This window comes from Giraffa tippelskirchi, chromosome 8, assembly GCF_054371585.1.
Source record: "Giraffa tippelskirchi isolate mGirTip1 chromosome 8, T2T-mGirTip1v1.2.pri, whole genome shotgun sequence".
NCBI classification, from domain to species: domain Eukaryota; kingdom Metazoa; phylum Chordata; class Mammalia; order Artiodactyla; family Giraffidae; genus Giraffa; species Giraffa tippelskirchi.
In genome coordinates this window covers 62,307,712-62,333,048 of record NC_137282.1, presented here as the reverse complement: position 1 = coordinate 62,333,048, position 25,337 = coordinate 62,307,712, and the positions used below count along the sequence as shown (strand labels likewise).

The window sequence follows — 25,337 nt, the reverse complement described above, 5'->3', positions numbered from 1 at the left end:
TAGCCGTGAGGCCAGCTATTCGCAGGCTTAGCTCAGAAGCACTGCCCTTTACTCTTCTGAGACTTTCAAGTCAAGGAGGGAAGGGAAGGCCGATCATCACGCAGGTCTCCATTCTCTCCGGGAGAGGAAGGCCAGCCTCCTCCCCGAGCGCAGGTCCCTTCCTGCGCCAAGCCCCCCTCCCAGCAGCCTCAGACAAGACCTGCCCTTTCCGGGGCCCGCTCGCCTCCTCACACCCTCCTCTAGCAGCCGGGGATGGTCCTGAGGGGCCCTGGACACACAGGTGGGCTTCCAGAGACCTTGCTTGTCCTCCACCTCGCGCTCAGAGCACATCCCTCTGAGCTCAGCCCCAGGCAGGCAAGCGCTGTCCGTGGTGCTGAACCAGCCCTGCCGACACGGCCCCGTGGGAGGCCGGGATGGCGCTGGGGCCCTTGGACCCAGGTAAACAGGGCCAGTCACTGCTGCCCGCCTTAGGGGAGTGGGTATTAAAGCCGGGTCAGCGCCAGCTTGCCCCTGAGTGAGCCCTAAGCCGCATGGCGTGGGCGGGGCCTGCACTTCGCCCCCGTGCTGCCTCGGTGACTCAGGGCCCCCTCTTCCAGAGAAGCACCAACACGGTGCTCAGCAGCCCCCTCGGCGTGCAGGGACCCTGGGCTCACACTAGCCCACCCGTGAGGCAGGTCTGGGTCACGTCCCACCGCCAGGCCAGCTGATGATCACTCATCATTGTGATGCTCCTCCACCACGTCTGGGACGGGCTTTTGGGCTCTGGGGTTCAGATGTCCGGGTCCCTGGGCATATTTGGGGGTCACCACCTTGCCTCCCACCAGCACCCAGAGGGCTCTGAGCTTCGGGGTCTGGGAAGCCCTCTGCCCCACACTGACCTTCACAAGTGAGCAACCCAGGCCCAGGCGCCAGCATGTGCCAGGGTTATGGCGGCAAAGGGGGGCAGACACGTGGGGCTGGGGGCCCCTGGGTGTGGTCTGTGCCCTGCGTTCTCCTGCCTCCTTCCCACTCCCTCCTCACCTTGACTCCTGCGGCACACAGAGCTTGGGGCACTGGAGGGTCTACTTCACATGCAGTTTAGAGCTAGTGAAGTGAAAGTCGCTCAGTCGTGTGCGACTCTTTCCAACACCATGGACTGTTGCCTGCCAGGCCCCTCTGTCCATGGGATTCTCCAGACAAGCATACTGGAGTGGGTAGTCGTTCCCTTCACCAGGGGATCTTCCAACCCAGGGATCGAACCCAGGTCTCCCGCATTGCAGGCAGATTCTTTACCATCTGAGTCACCAGGGAAGCCCGTTTACATCTAGGGAAGCCTGAAACACTAGACTTTGTTTCTCAGACTTCTATCATTTTCATGTTTCACTGTGAGGCACTGCATGGTGGTTTTAAAAATGATAAATCAGCATGAGGTCTCAGTTGAGCCTGACCAGAACATATACCCTTTCCAAGGGTTTTACACTTCAGGAAAAATATAAATGATTGTGAGTAAAACTGGGATAAAGCGCATTTAGTAGACAGAGTTTTAGAGGCATGTGGACACTGGAAAGCTGAGTGATGACTGGCCTTCATGGAAATGCCAGAAAGAGGTCTGGGGTGCAGGGAGCCCGCAGGGGCTGGTGGGGGTCAGTGGGATGCAGCCGTGGGGTCCTGGTCACCTCCACCTGTGCAGAGCACCTGGCATCCTGAGCAGTGAGTCAGTTCTCCCCAGAGGGGGCACCGCCAGGCTGGCACGCAGGTGGGTGGGGCCAGTCCCTCACAGTTTATGCTGTGTGTCTGGACTTGGGTCTGTCATAAACGAACGCACCAACTCGGTCACTTGGACGCAGTCTGCAGTGGCAACAGTCGACAGGCGACGGCCATAAATCCGGCAAGCGCTGGGTACCTGCACTCAGCAGAAGGGGGCTGCTCCCACGCCGACCCCGCCCAAGGTACACTTGACAGCGCCTGCCTCAGCACACGGCCCCGTTAGGGGCACACGGCCCCATTGGGGGCACCCCGGAAGGAAGCCTTGGGAATCAGTCACTGTCATCAAGATGCCACTCTCTGGGGCTCATGCCGGGCACAGGGCGGCCAGCCGCCCCAGGTGGCACCCTGAGCTGCCCCTCCTGTTCTCATGCCCGCAGGGGTCTAAGGGCAAGGACAAAGCAGGGCAGGCCAGGTCTGTTGTCCTGATGAACACCTGCAACTCCCGACAATGGATGCTCTGGGGGCAGGGGGTGCCCCACAGACCTGGGCCCGGGGGGATGCAGAGGCCTCCAACAGGGCGCTGAGGGGATCCCTGCTCTCACACGAGCCCCTCCATAACCTCAAACCCCTCTTCCTGCTGGCTGAGCCGCACGCCCACCACCTCACCCTGACCCACCTCCAGCATCCTGACCCTGACCCTGGCCCCACGGCCACCGTCTGCTCCGCCCCCAGGGCCACTGCAAGGGAGACGGTCCCCAGGGCAGCCTCCAACCTCCCCATCCCTCAGAGCAGCCTCGGCAGTGTGTGGGACTTCAAGATTCACACTCCCAGACCTGCTGAGCCAGAGACTGGGGTGGGGTGGGGGTGGGCACCTGTGTGGTTCACTCCCCACCAGACCAGGGACCCAGCAGCTGTGTGGTTCACCACCCCATCCCCCCAACCAGAGAGCTCAGGTTGAAAGCTGCCCCTTGCCTCTGAGCCCCAGCCCTCCTGGAACAAGCTCTCTGGGACAGCTGGCCACTACCGGGTCAGGGGCTTGCCGTACCTCTCCATGACCACCGGGCCACCTGCCCGCCCCAGGCCCTCCACATGGCCCCCAAAGCAGTCCTTGGCCTCGAGGCCCATGTGAGCCCGAGACCTCAACCTCGGGCACCTGAGCAGCCCCCGCCGAGGAGCCTCCATCTCGGCCGCACACCAACCCAGGCCTGTGCTGCTTCTCTGCAGACACTCCGCCCGAGTCCAGCTCGGCGGACAGGATGGCACGTGAGCAAAGGCACCCCCGGCGGTCAGGGCACACGGACGAGAGAGGCAGGGTCACCCGGGTGATGGGAGGGGCAGCCCGCATGGACAGGGGCTGCCGGCTGAGCCTGTCCGCCTGCCCAGGTCCAGCTCGTGGGGGCAGGTGAGGGAACAAGCACTCTGGGAGGGCCGGGCCCGCGCTGTCCACTCCACGGGCCCTCTGGGGAATAAGGAGTCCAGAGCCCACTGTGAAGGGATGGGCAGGCTTGGAGGCCCTGCACCTCCGAACCTTTGTGTCTGCCGTCTCCCGAGTGTGCACAGAGGGGGGCCAGGGCCGCTGCAGGCAGGGTGGGCGCTGGGCTGGCCCTGCGGGGGCGTTCTCTCCGGGCCCCCGGCCCCTCCTGCCACCTCCTGTCCCCAGGAAACCCCTTGTGACTCCTGCCAGGCCAGGGAGCATGTGACACCCCAGCGGGTGCATGTCTTTATAACCACAGAGCCCGGTACTGATGGATCCGCCTTTTAATACAAACACCCCGAGAAAAACGGCACACTGGGGGAAAGACAGGCAGAGGCTCGCTGGCGTGGGGGCACAGCAAGGCCGGGGTGAGGGCAGGACGAGGGCGGGGCCCGAACAGCTGACTGCGGGGAAGGCCCAGCAGGCTGGACTTCGAGCTCAGCGGGTGGGGGTGCTGGGGGGGGCAGGCGTGGACCGAGTGCCGAGTGGGGGTGGGGGTGCTGAGGGGGGGAGCAGGTGTGGACCGAGGGCCGGGCGGCGGTGGGGACGCCTAGTTGGGGGGTGGAGGGGCAGGAGCGGACCAAGCGCCGGGCGGGGGTGGGGTAACTGGGGCGGGGGCAGGCGTGGGCTGAGTGCCAGGCGGGGCGCAGATGCACTGTCAGTGGCAGGAAGGGCCCACACTCAGCCCCTGAGTGCCCCCCGAGCCGCTGGACAGATGTGTGTCCTCACTAGACAGACGTGTGTCCTCGCTCCAGGACAGGGGGCAGGGGTGACAACCCCCCCAACTCCCTGTTCCGATGCCTGGCCACCTGGCCAGGCTCTCTCGCCCGTCTTGCCGGGCCCGGTGGTCAGCCGCTGGAGATGGATGGTCTCTGGAGGGCCATGGGGCACAGGCCCTGCTCCCATGAGGACATGGGGGCTGGTCCCCCAAAGGGCTCTCGGGGAGGCCCCAGGCTTCGCTGTGGAGCGAGCCCCTCCTGTTGGCTCTGGAACCCACCCCCGGCTGTGTGCAGGGCTGATGGTCAGTCCAAGATGGTCCTGAAGTCCGCAGTCAGGGCGGGGTCAGCTGCCGCCTCCACGGCGGCCCGTGTGGGCCCTGGGAGCCGCCGGTACAGCTGTGCCCGGGCTGCGGGGGGGGCGGGGACTGGACTCAGAGACCGCCGCTCACCGGGGCCGGGTGCTCCGTGGAGGCCACGCAGGCACCCAGGCTGGGCCGAACACCCCTGTGTGCTGGCGGGCTTGGGGTGCGAGCCTGAGCAGCGGCAGACACCCCTTCACGCCCGGGGCCATGGGGGCAGCTGGGCAGCGCCCGAGGGGATGTGGGTGGGGGGCTGGTGGGCAGAGGCCGCGGGCAGAAGAGGCTCCGAAAAGGGGAGTGAGAGGCGGCGTGACCCGGGTGGGCGTGGCCGGGACCAGGCAGGGCTGTGACCCCAGCACCGGGGGGCTCCTGGGCCCACCCACCTGCCCGAGGGGCTGCTTTGTGTCCGCCCGCACCCACCTGTGCGGAGGGTGCCCAGCAGGCGGCTGTAGGTGACGCGGTGGCGAGCCAGCTTGTGCAGGAAGGCGTGGACACAGAGCCACTGCGCGGCTTCAGACGGGAACGGGCCGGAGGCGCCCCTGGCCCCCAGTGACGCCCCTGGGGACAAGGGAGACTGAGGCCCCGCCGATACCGTGCCGGGGAGACCGTGGGGCCCTCCAGGTCGAGGGCATCAGTGCGGTTTTGGGGACAATACAGGGAGGTGGTGTAAACTGGCCGTTTCATTTCAGGGGCCGCCCTGATAGGAGCCCAGGGAATTCTGACAACTGAGATGTTTTCTTCAACTTCTCCAAGAAACCTCCACAAACAAGATAGTGACAGTAAGCCTGTGAAACCCAGGACTTCACAGGCTGCACAGCCGGAACCTCCGACAGGTCAGCAGGACCCCGGCCGAGGCCGTGGGGGTGGACACAGGGACGCCCCAGGGAAGGCTGAGGGCTGGGTGACCCCAAAGCACACAGGGGCCCCTCAGCAGGCTCCTCCCCAACGTGGGCAAGGGCGGCCCAGGGCCTCCTGCTGCCCGCTGGTCTGGCTGACGCAATGCCCAGGGCACCAGGGCAGGAGGGCTGTCCACGAAAAAGCGGAGTGTGCAGGGGAGGACCCCCTGCCAGTGCCCAGGCGCCCGGTCAGTCCAGGCCAGCAGTGGAGGACGGGCCAGCGGAGGGCCTGAGCCGCCAGCAAGGTAAAGGTGCCTGAGCCCCGTCTCCTGCCCCGCGAGGCGTGGGGGGAGTACATCCCCGAGTCCCAGCACCCCGCTGAACCTCAGCCCCGGGCCCCCAAGCACCTGCATTCCTGGCTTTCAGGAGGGCATAGCCGCGGGATGCGGTGTCGGAGATGACCCGGAGGAAGAACGTGGGGCTGCTCCCGACCGGCTGGCTGAAGGGGAGCTGCTGCACGCAGGCATGGAACCTGGACGTGGCGGCCCCATCAGGACCCAGCCCCCATGCCACCCGCGGCTCCCCGGAGACCACGCAGGCCGAGCCCGGCTCGGGGTCCCCACAGCGGGTGGGAAGGGGTCCTGGTTAGGGGCGGACGAGCCCCAGACTCCACAGTCAGCTGCCTGCGCCCCGGGCTCAGCTCTTGGGGGGGGGCACGGCCCCAGGGCGGGGAATGTCACGGAAGCTGGTCTGCGCTGATTGGAGCGGCTTCCTGCTGCCCCTCCTTGGGGCACCTGGGGGCTGGGGGCCACTGCACACACTGACCTCTGCTGCCTGACCCGCCCCACAGCTCTCCCCGCTGCAACCCTCTCCCCGCCCCCACCCCCACGGACCAGGCCCCCTAGCGCTCCCTGGGGACAGAGCAGCGTCCCCGGGGCGGACGAGGACACCCAGGACACAGAGGCTGTGTCTTGGCACCGGGGATCGGCCCCCACGACCCGGACGGGCGCGGCCCTGCGGCTTGAGGCCCCTTCCCCCCACAGACCCACCTGTAGGCCTGCAGCAGGAATATCTTGTAAACGTTTGTGAAGACTGTCTGGAGACTGTTCACCTGGAGAAAGAAAAGAGGAGACGCTGGCGATGCTTCTGGCTTTGGTTTCTGACTTTGCTTTACAGCCACGTCACGTGGAGCGGGAGAAAGGACCATCTTGATAAGAGCCCAGCGGCCTCTCGGGGAAACCACCAGGGCCCCCGGGGCCCTCAGAGGCGGCAGTGCGGCCCAGCCCGCAGGGAGGGTGAGAGCAGGAGCCCGGCTGGACGACAGTCCAGGCCCCATGGGGACACGCAGGGCCCAGGCGAGGCCGGCAGGTGAGGCCCGTGAGCACACACACGTACACAGCTGCACACACGGGCACACGTGCACCCACACGCTCGGTCACACACACAGGACCACATGCACGTGATGACTAACGCCCTTCACACACAGGCGCACACCCACACACACCCCCCCAGGATCTACAACGCACGGGGGTGTCAGCCGCCCCCGCGCCCTGTGGCCCCCGCCCCCCACCTGCAGGTCCAGGAAGAGCCCGTGGCACTTGAGCTGCAAGACCGCTAACAGCTTGCGACGCATGTTCCTCCCAGGCCTGAAGCCCTGGTTGAAGGTGAGACTCGCTCTGATGGAGGTCCGGGCGTAACTGTGAGACAGGACGGGGTCCCAGGAAGCACGTGTGTCCACCCCGCACTGACCCACACTCAGATGTCCCGCCCCTCGGCTACACTGGCCAGGAAGGCCACTTGTCCCCTGCACGGTCACAGCTTCATGGGCAGCCAGACACGACGGTGGGTGGGTCACGACGCGCCGGGGTGCTCAGTGTGTGGGCACACGAGGGGGTGTCGGGAGCAGCACATAGACACACGGAACCGCACTCGGAAAGCGTACACCCCTGGGTCTTCCCAGGGGGCGCCCGGCGAGGGGCTGGGGGCAGCTAGCAGCGCAGGACAGGGTAGCCCCACCCAGCACTGCCCTGAACTCACTCGTTACTCACAGAGCAGCAGATACGCCTGCACCCGCATCGCTCCTCAGCCCTCCGTGTCTGTGCAAAGCCTGCGGCTCGCTGCACCATCTCAGGGCGGGGATGCGGAGAGGGCCGCCAGGGCTGAACTGCGGCCCCAAAGTCACAGGGTGAACCCCACACCCCACGACCGTTTGGGGACAAGGCCTCTGAGACGGTGACTAAGGCAAAATGAGAGGATACGGGGGACCCTAATCCACTGGGACAGGTGCCCCAAGAAGAGACACTGAGATGCTGAACACAGGGCGACCGCGTGGGGGTTGGCTGGGCAGACAGACGCAGTCACACGCCTGGGAGAGGCTGCAGGAGGGACTGGCCGGGGCGGGACCCGTGACATCGCCAACAGAGCCGACCGCGTGCCCTGAAGCCCTGTCCCCGATGGACCAGAGGGGACTGCGAATCCCAGAGCCCAGTGAGACGTGGGGCGCGTGTCCAGCAGGTCCTGCCTCTCCAGATCACAACCACATGCCTCCCTGGGGAACACGCTCACCCCCAAGGCCGCCACACGGTTTCCTTTTATCAAAAACACCCGGAAAACCGCTGACTCAGAGCCGGTCCGCGCCACCCACCGTGTGGCCTCTGACCCCCCAGGGCCTCGGGCCCCGTCGCTCACCTGGAGTGGTCGCCGTGCACCTCCAGGGTGCGGGTGTCCAGCAGCAGGCCGCACCAGGGGAACAGGCAGTGGGCCGGCAGCTGCAGGGGGGCTGCGCCACCCAGGGCCCTGGGCTCCACGGGGAAGTTCACCACCGTCTTCCGCAGGTTCACCTGGCAGCCGTACTCGGGCACACCGCGCACCAGGGTCCTGGGGCCGGGCGCCGTGTGAGGGCCGGGCGGGCAGGGCCGCCGCCGGGCAGCGTCACCCAGCACCCAGAGAGGCAGGCGGGGGGTGGAGGGCGGGCTGGGACCGCGGGTCCCCGAGGAAGGCTGGACACGGCCCAGCTCTGGCCTCCAGGCTTCAGGGCGACCGGCTGCTCATGATCAGGGGCCAGGGTGGCCGGTGGCAGGGGAGAGGAGCAGGGGCACCCCAGGACCAGCCCTGAAGTGTGAGTGGATGCTGGGGCTGCGCGCCAGGCTCTCGGAGCCCTGGGACTGCACTGCAGGATGCTCCCCGGCGGTGCGGGGAGACGCGTGGGACTGTGCTCACACCTGCAGGACACGTGCCAGGAGGCGCACGCAGAGACGCACACATGGGGTACCTCACCTGAGGAAGTCTCTGGCCCGCGTCAGGTGAGGGGTGACCAGCAGGAAGTCGTCCACCAGGCGCAGAAGCACCCTGGGCGTGGAGAGACCCCATGAGGGCAGACCCTGAACACACTGCCGTATGCCCACACGCAGCGTCCTCCCGAGGGGCGGGGAACGGTGCAAGGTTTAACGTCTGAATTCATCCGGACGTGAATAAAGTGACCTTCTCCAGAGAAGCCAACCACAGACCAATGTTGTGGGATTTGGCTGGGACGAGCAGGGCCCAGCAATCGGGCTGGCAGCGCACGGGCTCGGTGCCGGCCAGACGCCCTGGCCACACTGCAAGCCATGCTCACTCCCTGCTCCAGGCCTGCTGACCACCGCCCCCAGCCCCGTGCAGCCCCCCTACAGGCAAGACCAGACACAGAGGTCCCGACACGGGGCCGCGCCGGCCGACAGGGGGCCGTACCCGTCCTGCTGGACTCCGGGGAAGAGCTTGTTCTCCATGTCCCCGTAGCAGAAACTGCAGAGCAGGGTGGACAGGATGGAGCCCTGGGGGACCCCCTGACACTGGATGTAGGACCTGGGGGGCAGGATGTGGTCAGCAGGCGAGCCGGCCACGGCAGGCCTCACGTTCATATCATACACACATGCACAGACACTCGGACACATGCGCACACAGGTGTGAGCACACCACTCCTGCCTGGGGGAATGCAAATCAACACATTTGTCACACCCCCCCAGGAAGCCCTGCCACACGCCTGGCCACACGCGGCACCACCCCGATCCATGAAGGGTGGAGGCCCTGGGGAGGAGTCGGCCTCGCAGGCCTTTCCCGCAGAGGAGGATCTCTCCCCGTGGTGCCATTTCCACGCGTGTGCAGACGTGTGCTCTCATCAGAATCCCCCCTGCTGCGCAGTGGGCATGCGTGCCTCCCCAGGGGTACGTGTCGTTTTATATTTTACTGGAACCACCTTGCCGGCAGCATTGTAGTTACTTGGAATGTAATGATAATGAAGGTATATCCTTTAACCAGAAAGTCTCCTGAGCTTGGAGCACATTAACGACCCCTGAGAAGGCCCCAGGGTCTAGACTGACTTCCAATGGCCGTGGCCATGAGCCCAAAGCCCCCTGGACCCTTGCGACCCTCGGACCCAGAGGGGTCTCACACGGGTGCCCCCAGGGCAGGCGTGCTTTCACACACGTCAAGAGAACGACCAGACGGCTTCTGACCACAAGCACGTCCTGTAAGTGGGGGGCCATGTTCTACCGCCCTGGCCACGGGGCTGGGGCGCCTCCCAGGGGCTGACCGGGCAGGCGGGACACAGACTGACCTGCCCCCAATCCTGATCACGTGGTTGCGGATCAGGTGCAGGAAGAGCTCGAAGAGGCTGCCACCAGGCTCGTTCAGGGAGCAGCTCTGCAGAGGCAGACGGGCACTGGGCTGAAGTGGACACCGCTCTGGGCTGCATGTGGCCCGGGGGAGGGGGCCCGCACCCAGAGGGAGGCGGCAGGGAGCCCCGAAGGCCCAGGCCCCACTGGGGAACCCGCTGATGCAGGAAGTGCATCCGCACAGGGGTCAGTTGGGGGCGGGTCTGCGGGGCAAGCCCTCTGCCCTCCTGGAGCAGGCGGACACACCTTGTGGCCTCAAGGCCAAAATGGAGAAAGAAGATGGGCAGCAAAGCGCAGAGGGGCCACGGGCGGCGGAGGTGTGGGAGGCCCGGGAGAGGGAGGAGGTGCCCAAAGGCAGGGGAGCGAGTGCCCACACCCACCTGCTCGATGACCACGGCATCCCTCAGCGAGCCCGTTGCCTGCAGGTGCTCCACGAACTGCCTCAGGTACGGCTGGAAGTCCGAGAAGGTGGACACCTGCCGGCCGAAGATGGGGTGAGGCGGGTGGACACCCCTCCCCCGACAGCACGGGTGCTCAGGATGGGGGTCAGAGCCTAGGGGGCCGGCCACGGCCACTGGGACCGGGGACGAAAGGCCGGGCCGCCGGGGGCGCCGGGGAGGTGCGGACACAGACAGGCTGGGGTCTTGGTTTTCAGGGTGCATCCCGCCTTCCCCCCGACCTCTCCCCAAGGCCGGGATGCACAGAGCAGGAAGACCATGGGGTTCAGGGCCACTACGCAGCAAGGACGGAGGGCGTCCCCGGGGGGGCTTGCAGGGCAAGGACCCTCAGTCAGGCAGCCCAGGAGAAACGCTGAGCCGAGCACGTGCTCCTGGCAGCCGGGGGCCGGGCCTGGGGGCCCCTCGCAGCGGACAGCGGGGAAGGGCGAAGTAAGGCAGGCCGGACGCCAGGCCAGGTCTGCACGACCCCTCGCGGGACTCAGGTCACAGCTGCCAGGGAACCACCACCCACCCTGGAGGAGAACTCACAAACCCACAGGTTACAATTCCTATTCACAAAGTCTGGCGCTTTGTGGACAAACAGGCCCAGGCGTGACCCAAACCTCTCAGAGGAGAGCACAGACAGGGAGAAACCTGCCCAGGGGCCAGGGAGGAGCCAAAGTTCTGGAATTTTTAAAACCAGTCAAGATAACACTGCTAACAAAACAGGCAAAGCTGAGGGATTCAACCAGAGACTGGGAACCTGAGAGAAAAACCAACATGGAATTTCTAAACCTGAAAAGCAGGCTATCGAACTTAAGAGCTGGTTAAATGCGTTTAAAACTGAGACAGAAAAGAACAGACGAGTGAACTAGAAGACAGGTCTGCAAAAGTCTAAACTGGAGAAGAGACGGGACACATTAAAGCATCAGCACAAAAACTAGCTCAAGACAGACCCTAGGGGCTTCCCTGTGGCCCACTGGCTAGGACTCCAGGCTCGAAAAGCAGGGCCCAGATTCAGTCCCTGGTCAGGAACGCACATTCCCCACGCTGGAACTAAGACCTGGGGCAGCCTAATTAATTAATTAAAAAACCCAGCCCCCATCTGAATGCGGCCGCTCGAATGACAGACGTCCCAACAACGGAGCACTGAGGTCAGGCAGCCAGCAGGAGGGCCACTCGAGCACAACACGGTTTCAGCCCAAAATGGGAGAGAAGCTGGTCCATCAAAACGAAAAACATCTGTTCACCGAGACTCTGCTTGCAATGGCAAAGGCAGGGTAGGCTGAGAAAGCATCCAGGACTGCCCCAAGGCTTGTCCCCAGACCGTGGGCTCATCCCCTCAGACACACGACCAAGGAGACAGCGGCCCCACGTGGGGAGACTGGACAGGCGCCCCCCCAACTCCCCCAGAGGATGAGAGCCGGGTGGCTGACACGGGGTGCCCAGAGCCTGATCCCCTGGGCCTGCTCCCAGAGACAGGCCTGAGTGGTCCCAGCGGGCGGCGTGGCCACAGGCTGCAGCCCTGCCCTTCCGGGCCCCAACACCACCCGCTGGGACCCTGGGATCCATGGGACCGCACCTGGCACCTCTTGGGTGAATTTAAAATGACACAAGCCTGGAATCTGCCCGTGGAAATGAGGGTTTGTCCCCACTAACAGCGCATCACAGAGGTGCTGGCAACCGCCTAGATCCACATTCGGGCACGAACCAGCAAACGCCCACCCCGCAGAAGGCTGGCCTCACCGGGCGGCATCAGATGCCCCCACACTGGGCCCCAGACACCCGAAACCAGACCGGAGGGAGAGCTTGCCTGCTTCACATCACAAGGTTAGAGACAGGTGAGCCTGCTGCCTGTCGGAGGAGGGGGCCTGGGGGGCCGGGAGGGGGGCGTCCCAAGGGTCCTGGGTCACCCGTGTCACACACCCAAGATCCCCCCAAGATCCCTGCATCACACACCCTGGACTCACAAACCACACTCAGCCATGCCTGGGCCCAGGTTTTCTGTGCGCCCTCCCCGAGGGCTTCCGGGGGAGCCCACCCACGCCTGCCTCCGGGTACACACACTGCTCTGCGTGGGGGACAACCGCTAGGAGCCCCCGTGGCCTCGGGGTCCACCCGGCGCCCACGTCCTCCTCCAGCCCTTCCTGGCCGGAGGCCCCCATGGCTGTGGGAGGAGCTGCCCCGCTGCCCACCCCATGACGCACGCACGCGCGCATAAGGCAGCGCACCCCCCGAGTCGCAGGCAGGACGCCCCCCCCCCCCCACGGGGCACACACAGTCCTGCTGTGTGGCCGTGGGGACATCTCGAGACACCCGTGTGGCTCTGCTGCCGCCAGGGTCCCCAGCTCTGCGTAGCTCACGTGCCGTTGGGCCTAGAGGAGGGGCGGACCCGACGGGAACCCAGCAAAAGTCGGGAACCCAGCAAAAGTCGTCCTCGGGGCTCCCGGGTGCAGAGCGTGCCCCTCAGCCACGCCCCGCTGCCGCAGGCCACGCCCCCCGCCGCCGACCACGCCCCCTGCAATGCACAGGTCCCGTGGGTCTTACGTGTCTCTTGAAGGACTTCCACATGCGTCCCCGGGCACTCCGGACCACGGCGCAGTGGCGCACGCAGTACGCGCTCTCCTGCGGCCGCAGCACGTTGGCGATCACCTCTGCCAGCCTGTCCTGGGGAAGGGCGTCGTAGGCCCCCACCACGTCCACCTATGTGGGAACCAGGGGGCCTGAGGATACGTTCACCTCTGCCCCCGAGTTTTGGGTCCGGCTCGTCCTGACCTGCCGTCAGCAAATGCCGGGGTGAATCGAACATGAGGGATGGGAGACCCTGTACCCCCATCCCTGTCCCATCCCTGGCCCCCGTGGGCTCTCTCTGAGACACCCCACACCCCTGGACTCTGAGCACCCCCAGGACTGGCCTGCGTGCCCTCTCTGAGCTGCAGGCTGGTGTCCCGGAGGGCCCAGGGGACGACCAGGGCACCACACAGGGTGCCCGGCACAGGAGTCTGAGCAGGTGTCTCCCTCCCTGGAGGGGATCCCAGAGGGCAGGAGCCCCAGGGAAGTGGGGTGCACTCCCAGAGTACTCCAGAGGCACAAAGCCTCCGCCCTGGGAGCTGGGGTCCCCCATCTTCCAGCCCACAGGACAGGCTGTGGGACATGGACATGACTCCACCAGGGGTGACCCATCCGGGCACACACAGGGCTGCAGGAGGCAGTCACTCTCCACATCAGCTGGGCCAGACGCACAGGTCACCTGTGGGCCCGGTTCTCTCAGTGGGGGGTGGGAACGGGCGCCCACCTTGACGAAGTAGAGCGGGGGGGCCGGGCCCCGGGCCCTCAGGGCCAGCACGAAGGCCCGCCAGGCCCTGTGGATGTCATCCATGCCCAGCACCGAGGCCCCCAGGAGGCCAGGCCGCCGAGCTCTCTCGTAGTTCAGCACCGCGAACAGCGTCTTGACCCGGGAGCTGAGATGCTGCACCTGCAGGCCCAGCCCAGAGCGGCAGTGTCACCAGAGTGGCCATGGCCAAGGGGACTCAGGTCAGAAAACCCCCAGGGACCGTCCCCAAGGGGACACCAAGGGTCAGACAGCCCCGGGACTGTCCCCAAGGGGACACGAAAGGTCAGACAGCCCCCAGGGGCCATCCCCAAGGGGACTTGGGGTCAGACAGCCCCCAGGGACCGTCCCCAAGGGGACACCAAGGGTCAGACAGCCCCAGGGACAGTCCTCAAGGGGACTCGGGTTAGAGAGCCCCCATGGAGAGTCCCCAAGGGGACACCAAAGGTCAGACAGCCCCAAGAGACAGTCCCCAAGGGGACACCAAGGGTCAGACAGCCCCAGGGACAGTCCCCAAGGGGATACCAAGGGTCAGACAGCCCCAGGGACCATCCCCAAGGGGACTCGGGGTCAGACAGCTCCCAGGGACCATCCCCAAGAGGACACCAAGGGTCAGACAGCCCCCAGGGACCATCCCCAAGGGGACTCGGGGTCAGACAACCCCCAGGGACCATCCCCAAGGGGACACCAAAGGTCAGACAGCCCCCAGGGACCGTCCCCAAAGGAACACCAAAGGTCAGACAGCCCCCCCGGGACCATCCTCAAGGGGACTCGGGATCAGACAGCCCCCAGGGACCATCTCCAAGGGGACACCAAAGGTCAGACAGCCCCCAGGGACCATCCCCAAAGGGACACCAAAGGTCAGACAGCCAGCCCTCAGGGACCATCCCCAAGGGGACATCAAGGGTCAGACAGCCCCAAGGACCATTCCCAAGGGGACACCAAGGGTCAGACAGCCCCAGGGACCATCCCCAAGGGGACTCGGGGTCAGACAGCCCCCAGGGACAAGGGGCAGGTCCCCTGCTCCGTGCTGTCCCCTGCCCACCAGCCCCCTTCAGACCCTGGAAGGACCAAATGGCCAAGCTGTCCACACCCACTTCACACCCCAGGGTCTCCCCAGGGAACCATCCTGGGATCATGGACACCACTTGTAGAAAACGCAGCCAGCCACACCCTGGGTCCCTCCCCTCCCCTGGTGGCCCCACCCAGCCAAGAGGGACGCTGCCTCCCGGGGGACCCCCCCCACAGCGGGTGAGCAACACGTCACTGCTCGTGGACAAGGCCCCACCAATAGTGACAGTGACGGCTTTTCTTTGTCACTAATGGTAGAATCACCCCAATCACTGCAGGGGGCTCTGGGAGGGGCAGGAGCTGCTGGTGATGCGGGGGTGGGGGGGCAGTCACAGGGGCCAAGCATGGGGGTGAGGTCCTGTGGGGTCCTGGGGACCCCAGCAGGCTGGTGACAGCTGTCACGTAACCCCTCTGCCCTGGCACCTCAAGAGCACACTGCCCCCCCACCCTGGGGGATTCCAGGAGCCAGGGGGGCACAGAGGGGTCTTAGAGCCTGTCCGGCACCCTGCAGGACAGGCCTCACTGGGAGCTCCTTCTCTGGACCCAGGAATCCTCTGGCCACGCCCCCTGGCTCCCCAGGACCTCACCGCGGCCACCAGACACCTCGGGACTTTGACCACACCCACTGGGCCTGGGTTTAAATGCGCTTTGCCCGGAACAACACGAGCAGCGACCTTCTTGTCTCTGGGTGGTGCTGGGGCGCCCACAACACAGCCCATGTTCACGATGGGCCTCAGCCCGCTGGGCTTGGGGACGAAACGGAGCCTGGACGTCAGCAGAACCGGCCTGGCTTCCTGGTGTTGCCTGACCTCTGCTTCTGACAGTTCTTGAAGCCGCACACGGTCTAAGTGTTGTCTGAAACAGAGGTGCCCGTGGGCAGCCAGGGCAGGTCAGCCTGGTGGACTCCCATGCCCATGAAGTGGGCAGAGCTCATGACCGGCACGCCTGGTTCCTGGTGGACAGAGGTCAGAGCAGGACTAGACAGGACCGTGGGCCAGAGGACGGCTCGCTGGGGAGACCCTGGGGTCTGGAGTGGGTGTGGGCAGCTTGGCCATCAAGTGCTTCTGGGGTCTGAAGGAGGCTGGTGGGCAGAGACCTCACGTCCTCCACATGGAACAGGCAAGGGATGCTTGGTGGAGCCTCCGCAAGGAACAGAATCATCTCCCCGCAGACCAGCCGGCTCCTTGTCACTGTAAGCTTCAGCCTTTACCCCAAAACCATCCACAGGGATGGACAGGTGTCCTCCCACCTCCTGGCCATTGTGGGGAGTATGCTCCCTGGGCTGGTGGTCCCGAAAGAAGCCCATGGTGGGACTCAAGTATCCACCAGGCAGGGGACAGGCCGCAGGGGCCCCATAAGAAGAGTCAGGCTGCCCGCTTCAGTTTACATGCCAGGAAATACTTGAATGGGGTGCCTTTGCTCAGACTCACGATAAGGGCCTCCAGAGACTCCCCAGATACCGGTGTCACAGGCCCCAGGCCACGTGCTCAGGGACCCCGGCTCGGCTCCTGACCCAGGGCACCTCCCCCGCCCAGACGCACGGCAGGGACCCTTCTTGCCGGGTGCCTGGGCAGGCCCGGCTCGTGTCTCAGGCAGTCCCCCCACCTGCCACAGCTGGGTCCCCGTCCACTGACAGCCACACAGTCCTTCACAGAGGACACAGGCTGCGGGTGGAGACAGAGCTCATGGCTGCTGCACGGGCACTCAGCCCCTGGGGGGCCTGCTTCACGGCGCCACCTGCGCCCCCGGTGCCCCACCCAGACAGGCGGTCCGTGCATGCAGGAGCCCCGCCGTGTACCTGACGCCCAGGCGCTGCAGCTGGCTCCAGATGCGCTTCCGGAAGAAGAAGAGCCGGTTCTTCTGGAACGTGGTCTCCGTGACGTAGAAGAAGCCCCTGAGCAGCTCCACCACATAGGCGCCCATCAGCCAGCGCAGGAACCGGCCCAGGATGGCCTCGCGCTGGCGGTGCTCCGTGGCAGGCACGCGGTGAGCCCCTGGGAAGAGACAGGCTGGCGCTCGCCCTCCACAGGCCTGGACGGCTGCCCACAGTCTCCGAATCCAGGGCGACTCGGAGCCGGGGGCAGAGGAGAACGCAGGTAACTCGGCAAGGACGCTTCCCCAGATCACGGGCTAAAGAGATGCTACCGGATCACTGTGCTTTGATAAAAAATGGTTTTAAATGAGGTTCCCCTTTCTTTTTACTTTCTTCTTGTGGCTACTGGAAGATTCTGAATGAGCATGTAGCCCACGTATGTTCCTGCTTGACAGCGTGGACTCGGAGCCCCAGCACTTGTCCCTGTGCAAGCAGACTGGGGGAGCTGGGGCTGCTCTCCACACGGGGGCTCAAGGTCGGGGCTACTCTGCAGTTTCAGGCGTAGCCACCGGGCCGCAGGGTCTGGAAATGCCCGGGGTTTTCCAGGCTGAACACGAGGGGCAAGCAGAGGCGGCTGCATGCTGAGGAACGCCCAGTGCTGCGGGACACACGCCTGCGCCGAGCAGCGGAGCACAGCAGCCACAGGGGCCTCAGCGCAGACGGATCCGGGGCCTCAGTGCCAGTAACCAGCTCAGAACACAAGGAAGGGGGCCCAGAGGCGGGTCCGGGGATGGACGGTGAATAACCAGCGAAGGAGAAAGAAGGGGGTGAAGCCACGTCCACACTGACCGCAGGAGCAGTGAAAGCAATGTCTGATTTGAGACATAGCTGGGTGAGCGGGGAAACGGTTCAACTGTGATCCGATCCCAACACGCAAGGCCTTTATACGGTTGGAAGGAAACCACCCAGAGGGCGACGGAGAACACAAATCTAATTCTAGACGTGACACCCACACCCACACGTGAGAAAATGCACATCAGGAAACAAGGAATAAGGACACGGAAAAAGCAGACAAATTGGGAAGATGAGAAAGACGCACCCAGACTCGCCAGTCAGCACAAAAATATAAGTCAGTCACTCCAGTGAAGTGGTAAAGACCGTCAGACGGGATCGGAAAGAATCATAAGACGCTGGCTCAGTGCTGTGATATGACCCTTAAACTATGCATCCTCACAAGACAGGAAGAGGCTGAAGGTAAAAACTAGATCACGAAAAACAACACAAGGGGTAAATACTGACTCGTGGGGAGGCGGGGAAACAAACTTTAAGGTAAAGAGAGTCGCTAGACACTCATGAGAAAAGTTGACTCATGAGTCGACCGGAGGGGGCCAAACCTGGCTCTACAGAGGCACTGCCATCACCTCCTTCTAGAAGTCGGGATCTCAGGAGTTTAGGGGTCAGACTGGGGAGCGCACGCAAGGGGCTGGCCCTGTCGCTCCTGGCTCTGCCCTGAGGACATGCTGGGCGGCCGCTGCATGGGAGGAGCCCCCACATCAAACCCAGACCACCACACGGGGAGGGACCCCGAAGGCCCACTTCACAGAAAGTCCCGCCGCACCCCAGTGGCTGCCCACTGTCCCGGGACCCAGCCGGTGGCCGGCTCTCCCCTCTGTGCCCGCCCACCTGGGGGCTTCAGTCAAGGACACAGTCCTCTTGCTCTGGCCGCCAGTGGCCCTGGCCTGGTGTACGCACAATAGAACTCACTGGATCTGCAGACGGCTGACCAGAGCCGGCGGGGGAATCCGGAGCCTTACCTCCCAACCTCACCCACGGGGGTTCTCGGGCCAGCCCCCACTTCTATCAGGCAGCACCGTTCAAGGCGTTAACCTTGAGGTCAGAAAGAGACGATGAGCCCCCGCAGCCACGCCCACCGGCGCTCCAGGGGCTGCGCCTGCAGGTTCGGCCCTGCCCTCCGCGAGTCCCCCCCTTCCACTGCCCCTTCCCAGGCCCAGAACCTCCATGAAGTCCGGTATCCACGCAGATTGGGTGGGAGAGGGGGTCAGAGGCCGAGAACGCAGATGGGGAGCTACCGAGAAGCCCCCTGCCCCCTCCCCCGGGTGTGGGAAGGCCCTGGGCGCCTCACCTGGGCTCCTGCGCAGCCAAGTACAGTCCTGCACCTTCATCTTCCACGTGAGCTCCTGCTGCGAAAGCCTGCCGTGCTTCCCCAGGGAGAGGAGCTTCTTCACGCTCCGCAGGAAGCGCCGCTCGTTGTGCCTGGAGCCCCAGAGGCTGGCGGGCACCAGCCGGCGAAGACAGGCCCGCAGGAAGCCGTACACCTGCCAGGGGCTGCTGTGCCTGCGGAGCAGCCGCACCAGGTGCCCGGAGCCCGCCTCGTCCTCGGGGGCAGCTGCCCGCGTCTCCGCCGGGCGGCCGCCCGCGCCAGGGTGCTTCTGATGGCCTGGCCCCTCCGGGGGCGCCGAAGCCGGCAGCGGGCAGTGCGCCCTGAGCAGCGCGCCGTAGGGGCACCTCGCGTGGTTCCCAAGCAGCTTCCGGAACAGGGGCCGCATCTGCCAGTAGCGCGCGGGCAGGCGGCGCAGCCGGCGGGGAGCTCCTGGCGGCCCGGGCTTCGAGTCCAGAAAGATGGTCTCCACGAGCGTCCGCGCCCCGTCCAGGCTGGGCGGCAGGGAGCAGAGCAGGAAGGAGCGGCGCAGCTGTTCGCCGCCGCCCGAGCAGTAGAGGAACCGCTTGGTCTCAGCGCAGGCTCCGGCACCCGGCTCACCCTCCGGGGGTGACAGCCGCCAGGACGTGGAGCCAACACCCCGCTCGCCGCCCGGCAGCGGGAAGGGACGGCAAGGCCCGGGCACGTCGCCCTCCTGAGACTCAGCTTCCGCAGCGTCTCGGGTAGGTGTCACCACGCGGGGTGGGCTGCGGGCCGCCAGACCTTCGAGATCCCGCCCGGGCTCCGGGCCGCGCCTGGGCCTCTTGGCTGGAGGCGGACGTCCCCGCGCGCTGCCCCGACGCCGCCTCGCGCCCTGGGCCCGCGCCTCCAGGAGTCCCCCGGCCTCCCGGGGGCCGCCGTTAGACGAGGCCGGGCGCGGGAGTCCGAGGCCCGCCCGGGCCCCGCCCACTTGCCGCGTGGGCCGAAGCGCGGCGGCGGCGCGGAGGTCGTAGAGGGGCGGCCCACACACCTGGTAGGCACAGGTCGGGGGCACCAGCAGGTAGAGCGCGCAGCGCGAAAGCAGGTGGGTGAGCACGTCGTCGCCCACGCGGCGCAGCAGCAGCCCCCAGGCGCCGCTGCCGCGCAGCGTGTCGGTCACCGTGTTGGGCAGGTAGCTGCGCACGCTGGTTGTGAAGGCCACGGGCGGCCCGCCGCGGGCCCCGGCCAGCAGCGTGAAGCCGAAGGCCAGCACGTTCCTCGTGCCGCGCTCGCAGAGCCTCTGCACGACTCTGGCCACCAGCTCCTTCAGGCAGGACACCTGCGGGGAACAATCCGTGAGTCGCGGGGGACACGGGGACGTCCTCCTCCACCCCCTCCGCCATCACCCGGCCGGGCCCGCCCAGGCTCCCCGGGGACGGCCCACCTGGCGGAAGGACGGGGCGGCAGGGGGCGGCTGCGCGTCCCAGGGCACGCACACCAAACACTGAGCCACCAGCGCGCGGAAGGCCGCCGGGTCCCCGCGCCTCACCAGCCAGCGGCCCTGGGGCCGCAGGCGCCGTACGAAGGCGGCCAGGGGCAGCACCTGCCGGTAGCTGGCCCGCAGGAGGGCCCGCACCGCCCGGCACCTGGGCGAGCGCGGCATCGCGCGGAGGAGCAGGGGTCCCGGCGGAGGAAGGGGCGGGACCGGGAGGAGGAAGGGGCGGGGTCGCGGAGGCCCGCAGCCCCGCCCCCTGAGCGCCCTCGGGGCCGCGGACGTGGTCCCGGTGTTTGCGCCCAGGTGCGACGAGGACCCGGCCCCCCCGCGCGGCTGCTCCCAGGCGGTCTCCCCGGCCCCGCGCAGTCAGCCCTCCCAGGGCGCAGGGGTCGCGCGAGGGGTCGCACTGTGGGAAGGCTCTGTGGTACCGAGGGAGGGGACCAGAACGCGGGGTCCCTGGGGGTCCTGGTGCGTTCGGCGTCCCCGGGGAGCAGGTTCTTCGGGTTGATTGCTTTAACACGCGGGCCGTGACCGTGCAGCGAGGGATGCTCAGGGGTCTAGAAGGGGCTTATGGCAGAGAATGCATAACTTGGTGCGAAGAAGAGAATGGACCACCGCCCCTGCCTGGCGGGCCTGGGGAAACCTAGGGGGCGCAGGTGCATCCTCGACCATCCCGCGGGGGAGTTCCTGGAGCCTTCCCCGGCGCGGGCGGCGGGCGGCGGGCTGCGGGCGGCGGGCAGCAGCAGCACTTGCTTTGCGGGCTTGGTTTCCTTGGCTCCAGGCTGTACTTTCTCTTTGCGGGCTCTTCCGTGGTCCTCACCATGAACAGAAATCCTCAGACCAGTTCTCTATCACCCATCCCATGGGTAGGGCAAAGAAGGGGGCGAGATGGAGCCACGGTTTCCCTGAGGCACCACCTGTGGGCTCCTGGCACCTACCCATGGCTTGCTCTATACCCAGAGCCACCCTGCCCTCTACAAGCACCACGAGGATGGGTCAAGGGCCTGCCCAGAGGCTCACAGCCCCAGGAGGAGCAGGGGCCTCACCTTCCAGCCCAACCACAGAGACCCTCCCAGGCCCAGGGCATGGTTCAGAGCAGTCACCCTCATGACGTCTCACCCGAACCCAGACGCTTGCAGGATATTCGGGTAGAAACAGGAAGCTTCTGGGTCTTGGGAGGCTTGCACAAATGATACACCTGAGTTCCACAAACACTGAATGGCTGAACAAATGGTTAATATTTCATAACGTTACAAAACTTAGTCAGAAATTACTTTTCTTCATGGCCATAGCATTTAAAGAGGCCTCCACTCTCCCTCCATCACTGGCAGTGTTTCATATCTGTCCTGCTTGCAGTCTGCCCTGCTGGTAACCCTTGGGACCGTGGGTGGCTCTCCTGGAAGTTCACCGTGTGAGCAGTGTGAGGTCTCAGGGGGCTCGTTTCTGCCAGTGGGGGACTGGGGGTAGCCTTGGGAAGTATGTTCCTCTCCAGCAACTAGAAACCAGCATGGAAAACAGTTAAAAACGGAGGAGAAGAAGCAAGCTGTGTGATTAATACTCTGCTAGCTGAGCCACGAGGGAAGCCCAAGGTAAGGAGACTTTTCTAGCGTGAATGGAAACCGTTCATCTCCTGAACATGGTCTCCACTGCTGCGTGGACAGCTACTGTTTCTCCAGAAAGCTGACGGTGGTGTTAGTCACTGCGTCATAAAACACGAAGATATTCCCAGAAGAAATTTCATATTGTTGGCTTCTGACGAAATACAACAAAATCTGATTCCAGAACTTCCAGAAGGCAGTGGATGGGTGTTGCACTTCACACCTGGACGTTTCTAAACAGGGAATTCTGTCGTTCAGTCGCTAAGTCGTGTCCGACTCTTTGCGACTCCATGGACTGCAGCACGCCAGATTTCCTTGTTCTTCACCGCCTCCCGGAGTTTGCTCAAACTCATCTCCCTTGAATCGGAGAAGCCATCCAACCATCTTGTTCTCTGCCGCCCTTTTCTCCTCCTGCCCTCAATCTTTCCCAGCATCAGGGTCTTTTCCAATGAGTTAGCTCTTTGCATCAGGTGGCCAGTATTGGAGCTTCCGTGTCAGTCTTTCCAATGAATATTCACGGTTGATTTCCTTAAGGATTAACTGGTTTGATCTCCTTGCAGGCCAGGGCACTCTCAAGAGTCTTCTCCAACACCATAGTTCAAAAGTGTCAATTCTTCTGGACCTTCTTTATGGTCCAGCTCTCACATCTGTACATGACAACTGGAAAAATCATAGTTTGTTGGCAAAGTGATGTCTCTGCTTTTTAATATGCTGTCTAGGTTTGTCATAGCTTTTCTTCCAAGGAGCAAGCGTCTTTTAACTTCATGGCTGCAGTCACCATGCACAGTGATTTTGGAGCCCAAGAAAATAAAATCTGTCACTGCTTCTACTTTTTCCCTTTCTATTTGCCATGAAGTGATGGGACCGGATGCCATGATCTTAATTTCTTTAATAGTGAGTTTAAAGTCAGCTTTTTCACTCTCCTCTTTCACCTTCATCAAGAGGCTCTTTAGTTCCTCTTCACTTTCTGCCGTTAGAGTGGTATCATCTCCATATCTGACGTTGATATTTCTCCTGGCAATCTTGATTCCAGGTTGTGATTATTCCAAACCAGCATTTCTCAAGATGTACTCAGCATGGAAGTTAAATAAACAGAATGACAATATACAGCCTTGCATACTCCTTTCCCAATTTTGAACCAGTCTGTTGTTCCATGTCCGGTTCTAACTGTTGCTTTTTGACCTGCATACCAGTTTCTCAGGAGACAGGTAAGGTGGTCTGGTATTCCTAGCTCGTTAAGAATTTTCCGGTTTGTTGTGATCCACACGAAGGCTTTAATATAGTCAGTGAAGCAGATGTTTTTCTGGAGCTGTCTTACACACTTCATGATCTCACGGATGTTGGCAATTTGATCTCGGATCCTCTGGACTCTGGGCTGGGAGACAAATCCTGATGTGTCATAGGCTTTCATATAGTCGATGAAGCAGCTGTTTTTCTGGAACTCCCTTGCTTCCTTCATGATCTAATGGATGTTGGCTTTTCTGGAGCTCCCTGGCCTTCTTCATGATCTAACGGATGTGGGCTGTTGGATCTCGGCTCCTCTGGACTCTGGGCGGGGAGACAAATCCTGGTGTGCCATAGGCTTTAATATAGTCAGTGAAGCACCTGTTTTTGTGGAGCTCCCTGGCCTTCTTCATTATCTAACAGATGTTGGCTTTTCTGGAGCTCCCTTGCTTTCTTCATGATCTCACGGATGTGGGCCGTTTGAGCTCGGCTCCTCTGGACTCTGCGCTGGGAGACAAATCCTGATGTGTCATAGGCTTTAATATAATCAGTGAAGCAGCTGTTTTTCTGGAGCTCCCTGGCCTTCTTCATGGTCTAACGGATGTTGGCTTTTCTGGAGCTCCCTTGCTTTCTTCATGATCTCATGGATGTGGGCCGTTTGACCTCAGCTCCTCTAGACTATGGGCTGGGAGACAAATCCTGATGTGTCATAGGCTTTAATATACTCAGTGAACCAGCTGTTTTTCTGGAGCTCCCTGGCCTTCTTCATGATGTAACAGATGTTGGCTTTCTGGAGCTCCCTTGCTTTCTTCATGATCTCATGGATGTGGGCCGTTATATCTCGGCTCCTCTGGACTCTGGGCTGGGAGACAAATCCTGATGTGTCATAGGCTTTCATATAGTCAATGAAGCAGCTGTTTTTCTGGAACTCCCTTGCTTCCTTCATGATCTAGCTGATGTTGGCTTTTCTTGAGCTCCCTGGCCTTCTTCATGATCTAACGGATGTGGGACGTTTGCCTCGGCTCCACTGGACTCTGGGCTGGGAGACAAATCCTGATGTGTCATAGGCTTTAATATACTGAGTGAAGCAGCAGTTTTTCGGGAGCTCCCTGGCTTTCTTCATGATCTAACGGATGTTGGCTTTTCTGGAGCTCCCTTGCTTTCTTCATGATCTCACGGATGCGGGCCGTTTGAGCTCAGCTCCTCTGGACTCTGGGTTGGGAGACAAATCTTGATGTGTCATAGGCTTTAATATAGTCAGTAAAGCAGCTGTTTTTCTGGAGCTCCCTGGCCTTCTTCATGATCTAACAGATGTTGCTTATCTGGAGCTCCCTTGCTTTCTTCATGATCTCACGGATGTGGGCTGTTTGAGCTCAGCACCTCTGTACTCTGGGCTGGGAGACAAATCCTGATGTGTCATATGCTTTAATATAGTCAATGAAGGAGCTGTTTTTGTGGAACACCCTTGCTTCCTTCATGATCTAACGGTTGTTGGCTTTTCTGGAGCTCCCTTGTTTTCTTCTTGCTCTCACGATGTGGGCCGTTTGAGCTTGGCTCCTCTGGACTCTGGGCTGGGAGACAAATCCTGATGTCTCATAGGCTTTAATATAGTCAGTGAAGCTGATGTTTTTCTGGAACTCCCTTGCTTCCTTCATGACCTCACAGCTGTTGGCCGTTTGAGCTCGGCTCCTCTGGACTCTGTGCTGGGAGACAAATCCTGATGTGTCATAGGCTTTAAAATAGTCAGTGAAGCAGATGTTTTTCTGGAACTCCCTTGCTTCCTTCATGACCTCACAGCTGTTGGCCGTTTGAGCTCGGCTCCTCTGGACTCTGTGCTGGGAGACAAATCCTGATGTGTCATAGGCTTTAATATACTGAGTGAAGCAGCTGTTTTTCGGGAGCTCCCTGTCCTTCTTCATGATGTAACAGATGTTGGCTTTCTGGAGCTCCCTTGCTTTCTTCATGATCTCATGGATGTGGGCCGTTTTATCTCGGCTCCTCTGGACTCTGGGCTGGGAGACAAATCCTGATGTGTCATAGGCTTCATATAGTCGATGAAGCAGCTGTTTTTCTGGAACTCCCTTGCTTCCTTCATGATCTAGCCAATGTTGGCTTTTCTGGAGCTCCCTGGCCTTCTTCATGATATAACGGATGTGGGACATTTGCCTTGGCTCCACTGGACTCTGGGCTGGGAGACAAATCCTGATGTGTCATAGGCTTTAATATACTGAGTGAAGCAGCTGTTTTTCGGGAGCTCCCTGGCCTTCTTCATGATCTAACGGAGGTTGGCTTTTCTGGAGCTCCCTTGCTTTCTTCTTGATCTCATGATGTGGGCCATTTGAGCTTGGCTCCTCTGGACTCTGGGCTGGGAGACAAATCCTGATGTCTCATAAGCTTTAATATAGTCAGTGAAGCTGATGTTTTTCTGCAACTCCCTTGCTTCCTTCATGACCTCATGGCTGTTGGCCGTTTGAGCTCGGCTCCTCTGGACTCTGGGCTGGGAGACAA

At 62.8% G+C, this 25,337-nt stretch overlaps 1 protein-coding gene across 2 annotated transcripts; it reads right to left on the bottom strand.

The window, feature by feature from the left end:
* Positions 1-3,429: 3,429 nt before the first annotated feature.
* Positions 3,430-20,194, bottom strand: TERT (telomerase reverse transcriptase). Of its 2 annotated transcripts, XM_081523418.1 has the most exons (16): positions 19,957-20,194; positions 18,519-19,851; positions 16,361-16,556; positions 15,237-15,417; positions 13,456-13,635; positions 12,708-12,863; positions 10,104-10,199; positions 9,666-9,751; positions 8,801-8,914; positions 8,351-8,422; positions 7,763-7,951; positions 6,645-6,771; positions 6,124-6,185; positions 5,482-5,606; positions 4,659-4,796; positions 3,430-4,286 (listed from the first exon to the last, which is right to left on the bottom strand). In XM_081523418.1, the coding sequence occupies exons 1-16, from the start codon at positions 20,173-20,175 to the stop codon at positions 4,183-4,185; spliced, it is 3,378 nt and encodes a 1,125-aa protein (XP_081379544.1). In that variant the 5' UTR covers positions 20,176-20,194; the 3' UTR covers positions 3,430-4,182. The 2 variants fall into 2 exon arrangements, with proteins under 2 accessions (XP_081379544.1, XP_081379545.1); XM_081523419.1 differs by lacking the exon at positions 7,763-7,951.
* Between the last annotated feature and the right edge of the window lie 5,143 nt (positions 20,195-25,337).

Excerpts from the sequence above, each read along its gene's own strand:
- TERT (XM_081523418.1), bottom strand. The coding sequence starts at position 20,175 with ATGCCGCGCTCGCCCAGGTGCCGGGCGGTGCGGGCCCTCCTGCGGGCC. Across the intron at positions 6,772-7,762 it reads GTGCACGGCGACCACTCCAG|TTACGCCCGGACCTCCATCA; the intron begins GTGAGCGACGGG and ends CCTGTCTCACAG. Across the intron at positions 4,287-4,658 it reads GCTGGGCACCCTCCGCACAG|CCCGGGCACAGCTGTACCGG; the intron begins GTGGGTGCGGGC and ends CCCCCCCCGCAG.